At 34.1% G+C, this 5097-nt stretch overlaps 2 protein-coding genes across 2 annotated transcripts; one reads left to right on the forward strand and one right to left on the reverse strand.

Moving 5' to 3' along the window:
• Positions 1 to 689: 689 nt before the first annotated feature.
• Positions 690 to 2062, forward strand: LOC107801692 (uncharacterized). The gene is made up of 2 exons (XM_016625058.2): positions 690 to 969; positions 1523 to 2062. The coding sequence occupies exons 1-2, from the start codon at positions 805 to 807 to the stop codon at positions 2030 to 2032; spliced, it is 675 nt and encodes a 224-aa protein (XP_016480544.1). The 5' UTR covers positions 690 to 804; the 3' UTR covers positions 2033 to 2062.
• A 994-nt stretch (positions 2063 to 3056) lies between these two features.
• On the reverse strand, positions 3057 to 4859 carry LOC107801691 (putative WRKY transcription factor 70). The gene is made up of 3 exons (XM_016625056.2): positions 4475 to 4859; positions 4259 to 4363; positions 3057 to 3761 (listed from the first exon to the last, which is right to left on the reverse strand). Exons 1-3 carry the CDS (start codon positions 4813 to 4815, stop codon positions 3224 to 3226), a joined length of 984 nt encoding a protein of 327 aa, XP_016480542.1. The 5' UTR covers positions 4816 to 4859; the 3' UTR covers positions 3057 to 3223.
• Positions 4860 to 5097: the final 238 nt, after the last annotated feature.

Consider the following 5097-nt stretch of genomic DNA (forward strand, 5'->3'; position numbering starts at 1 on the left):
TGAGTTTCATAAAACATAACTATGTCCTTTTTTTTTCCACCATTTGTTTTGTAATTAACATAAAAATCACATTTTCACCCTTAATAACAAAAAAGTTGGGTTGGGTTAATTTGTGATACAACTTTCTTGTTAATCACCACTATGATGAAAGTCTTGTATTTTTTATACTACAAAACAAAGTTATACGATTTTGGTGAAAATAATATAGTTGTATGACCTTTTATGAAGTATACCCATGATAAATTCTCGGTCCCTAGCCATTCCTACATTTCAGTTAACATATAGGAATTCTAAAGAGCAGAAAAACATATAGACCAATCCGTGGCAGTCTGGTGTACAAACGATCCTACATTCACCCGAAGTCCCAGGAAGGATGCATCCCAAGGTATAATATAGATAATCTGGTCTAATACAAGTATTAGTGGCTACTTTTACAACTCAAATATGTGACCTATAAATCACACAAATAGATTATACGAAAATAGATTTATCATTGCTTCAAGGTTCCTGTAAAGCAAAAATGGGTGGCAATTTCACCTTAATTAATCAGACTCCATTTGTTATAGATTTTATTATCCTCCCATTATATAAAATATAAATGTTGGCCTTTGTGTATTTTCCACTATCGACAACCCCACCTAAATTTTGATAAAATGTGCATGCATATATATATTTGGTCCCCATCTTTTTTTCTAGTTGCCAATGACACATAACTCCACTATCTCTTAAGCAAAGATAAAACCATGAGCAATCTCTAATCTTAAAACTAAAGCCCAAAAGAAATTCTCTTTGTAAGAAACTAAAATGGGTGTCATTAGTTTCTTGGACACCATATTAGTCCCCTTGAGTCTTTTCATCACAATTGGCTACCATTTCTATCTTTGGCACCAATTGAAGCATAAACCTTCTCGCACCACCATTGGTATGAATATGCTCAAGAAGAGATCTTGGCTGCGAGAGCTCAATCAAGTAAGTCTTCCTTTTCATTCTTCAGTTTTTAATTTCCTTGTCTTTGTGTGGCCTGTAAAATTAACCACTGCTTGCATAAGAGTAGATTACCTACATCACACCTCCGTAAAGTACAACCCTTTTCTGATCCCTGCATGAACGCGAAATATTTCGCGCACCAAGCTGCACTTTATTTATGAAGAGTCTTACGATTACAGAGACGGATCTAAGGGTTGCCAGGGGTTTAATTCTGCTTCGACTCTAAGCAGTCTGGTTGTTTATGAAGAGTCTGCTCCGACTCTCTCTATATATACGTGTTCACGCAAGGTTCGGGAAAGGACCACACCCTAAGGGGTGTGATGTAGGTAGCTTACCTGATGCAAATATTAATGGCTAATTCCACGACTCAAACCCGTGACCGATAGGTCATACTGTTGCTTCAAGGCTTCAAGACTATAACTGTACACATACAAAAAAAAATTAATCATACTCATTCTGAACCCGCTGACTCTAGATCTTGAATAAGCCTCCGTTGATGATTTATTAAGTTTTTTTTTTTGTTTGTGTGTGGCAGGGAAACGAGAAGAAAGGCACGTTAGCTGTACAAAGCTTAAGAAATGCACTAATGGAAACAATACTCACAGCAACTATCACAATGATCATAACTTTAGCATTGGCAGCTCTAACAAACAACACTTATAACGTGAGAAACCTCTTTACTAGTGCTTTCTTTGGATCACAAACAGGGAAGATAATCGTGTTGAAATATGGCTCAACAACTATTTTCTTGTTGGCAAGTTTCTTGTGTAGTTCGTTGGCACTTAGTTACTTAATTGATGCTAATTTCTTGGTTAATGCATTGGGGGAATTTGCCATAAATCCAATGTATACAGAGACATTATTTGAAAGAGGATTTACGTTGGCTTTTGTTGGGGATAGAGTGCTTTGTATGGCTTTTCCTCTTTTGTTATGGATGTTTGGTCCTGTGCCTGTGGTTGTGTCTTCTTTGGCTTTGGTTTGGGGATTACATGAGCGTGATTTTGCTGGAAATTTTGCAAGAAATATGAATAAAAGTTGTACTTGAATAAGAAAAACTTCTAGTTGTTGTTATTAACAGGGATCGTTTGGTTGGAATACGATTTATACCGGTATAAGTTATGCCGGTATAAGTTATATTGGGATAAGTTATGCTGAGAATAATTATGCTGGATTGTTGTTTATTCATTGTTTGGTATTTTGTATTAAGAATGACAATTGCATAATTTATAAGAAGAAGGTATAAGTTATACAAGTGCTAATTACCCCACCTTCTATAAGGTATAAGTTATCCCGGTGTTAATTTTTAATGTCGGGATAATTTATACCTAATTTGCTAACCAAACAGAGTATTAACACCGGGATAACTTATACCTAGATCCCTTGATTTTCTATACATTATTAATGCAACAACAATAATAAATTCAGTATAATCCCATAAAGTAAAAATTGGAGAGTAAGAGGCGGATGTAGCATACAGTTACTAGGTTCAACTGAACTCAGTACTTTCGATGCAGAACATAAATTTATAAGTAAAAAATCACTAAAGTTATAATAAATAGTAAATATGAACCCAAATTTTAAAATATAACGGTTTCAATATTAAATCTTTAAATATTGAACCCATAAAATTAAATCCTAAATTCGTCTGTGTTAAGAGAGTATCGTGTGTATGTAGATTTTACTCTACCCATTCCCTATATCAAGTTACCTTCTTTTTTTGTATTTTGTTTTTAAAGAACCTTTTGAGTTGAAGTGCAATAAGAACTTGAGTCTGGGCTCACAATTTTACGTGCAAGCAAGGAAGAAAAATGTAGTAGGAGTTAAAAATGGAAAAATAACATTGTCTGGCCGAAAATAATAGCAAAATATATATATATATATATTATATACAAATAAAACTGTGTTGGAATATTAAAAAGCACTTCCATATCAAAGCATGTAACATATCTTGCTATAAACTTTATGTCAATGAAACAAAAGAACATTATGACATCACTTGTACAAGAATTTGTTTGAGAAAATTATATAGTTCATTAGTCAAACCACAGTCCGCGGCTAAAGCACCAACCTTCTAAAATAAGTCTAATTTTATTACATGTATACACTATATATTATTTTAACTTATACTTATGTATACATAGTTAGAACCCCGAAAGTAATTAATTTAGTTGAATTCACAAGAACTTATCCTGAATCTACCTATACTCCCAAAAAAATATGAGAGAAAAATCTACCCTTAAAATTCAAAAGGCAAATCGTCAAAGTCAATTCCCGCCATCATCTCCATCTCCATCTCCATCTCCATCTCCAAATTGTGAGTGCTAGTAACTGATTCAGATGAGATGTAATCCACATTATCAGACGCCGACGATAACGCCGTCGCCATAACATTGCCGGAGGTTTCAGTTGCCGGAGTCCAATAATCATTGGCCGGAAGAATATAGTCGGAAGTTGATATTTGGTTTTGGTTGTTATTAGGGTAGAAGAAACTTGGGGAGTTTTCCTCTTTAGTTTCTTTTTTTGTTGAAAAAAATGTGGGAAAATTATAAGGATGGTAATAATGATTATCCTTGGTATTAAAACTGAGTAGGATTGAAGAATTTTCATAATCTGTTGAAGAATCTAAGAGTATTTGGGAAGCTGTGGGGTAAGTTGTACATGTGTGATGACCTTGGTATATTGTCCGAAACTGTGGTGGATTGTCTTGAATTCTTTGCACTTGTTTAATTGCTTCACATCCTTGATCAAATTTGTTGGTACATCTATAATAATGCCTGCATATTAATACACATCAATAAATCAATCAATATTAAAATGAAAGGGAACTTGTGGAGCAACGATAAAATTATTATCGTGTAGCCAAGATTTCAACTTTATGTGTTCTTGATTATGGAATGACGATCTCAAATACGAACAACTGGGTTCTAAATTTAATTTTTGTATATATTTAATTAATTTTTTTAAACACAAATATATTATTTGTGCAAAAGCTATTGGGTTTACCCGAACCCATAACCGGGCTTCTAGCTCCGCCCCTGCTTATAGGTCATGAGTTCGAGCTCTGGAAGTAGCTATAGGATAAGTTGTCTACATCACACCCTAGAGATGTAGCCTTTTCCTGAACCCTGTGTGAATGTGAGATATTTTATTCATGAGACTACTTTTTTTTATTAATCAATTGAATCTCAATATCAAAATATATTGATCATTAACCAAAATAATGTACTTAAATGGTTTTCTTAATGAACAAGGCTTAGTGTAAAAAGATAACCTTGGATAAGGGGCATCAAGAATTTGTTTTTGGCCATATTTTCTCCAAACATGTCCGTCATCCGCCAAAGTTGAGGTTTCTTTAACGGTTTTCGCTGAAATTTTCCTGTTGAAATATTTGTCAATCATTTGTTAGCGACTCACTCAACAACAACAATAAACTCCGCGTTATTCCACAAGTAGAATCAGGAAAAAATGAGGTGTACGTAGATTTTACCTTTTCTTATTGCATCCTATTCGATCTTTTGCTGATGATTTCTTGCAACTGCCCGTTGAGTCTTCCGGCGACGTCCGTCCGTCTTTCGGACAAGGAAAAACGGCCACCATCGGAATCTGAGAATCTTCATTGGAGTTGCTAGTGTTTAGTATTGACAAAGTCTTACAAAATGAACCCATAATTTGCCCTACCAAATTCTCAGCCAACATATTCATGTCTCCATTTACTAGAGATTGTTTTATCACATCTCTTAGCTTGTGTGTGAATTCTTGGCCGCAATTCAACTCTTTGATTAACATTTTCAGATCAGACAATGAGTTTTCTTGCCATTGGGACTCCATATATATGATGAGTGATATTAATTCTATCAACTTTAGCAAGAAATCAAGGACTAAAATGAGGGCCCATTTATATGGAAAAGAAAAGGTAAGTGATTGACTTAAGAATCTTAATTTTAAGGATAAATTTGCCCTTAGATCTAAGAAATTTCAAACTCCACGTGCATAAAAAACTTTTTTATTAATACTACTATTGTATTGATCAATAACTAGAGACAATAATGGGGTTATATTTTATGAACCTATGAATCACAATTTAGATCTAAAACTTACTTAGAGCAGTCT

The sequence above is a fragment of the Nicotiana tabacum genome, chromosome 5 (genome assembly GCF_000715075.1).
Source record: "Nicotiana tabacum cultivar K326 chromosome 5, ASM71507v2, whole genome shotgun sequence".
NCBI lineage: Eukaryota > Viridiplantae > Streptophyta > Magnoliopsida > Solanales > Solanaceae > Nicotiana > Nicotiana tabacum.

Coding starts and splice junctions, on each gene's coding strand:
- LOC107801691 (XM_016625056.2), bottom strand. CDS start 4,815: ATGGAGTCCCAATGGCAAGAAAACTCATTGTCTGATCTGAAAATGTTA. Junction 4,364..4,474: donor ATAGGATGCAATAAGAAAAG/GTAAAATCTACG, acceptor ATATTTCAACAG/GAAAATTTCAGCGAAAACCG. Junction 3,762..4,258: donor CTTGATGCCCCTTATCCAAG/GTTATCTTTTTA, acceptor ATTAATATGCAG/GCATTATTATAGATGTACCA.
- LOC107801692 (XM_016625058.2), top strand. CDS start 805: ATGGGTGTCATTAGTTTCTTGGACACCATATTAGTCCCCTTGAGTCTT. Junction 970..1,522: donor GGCTGCGAGAGCTCAATCAA/GTAAGTCTTCCT, acceptor TGTGTGTGGCAG/GGAAACGAGAAGAAAGGCAC.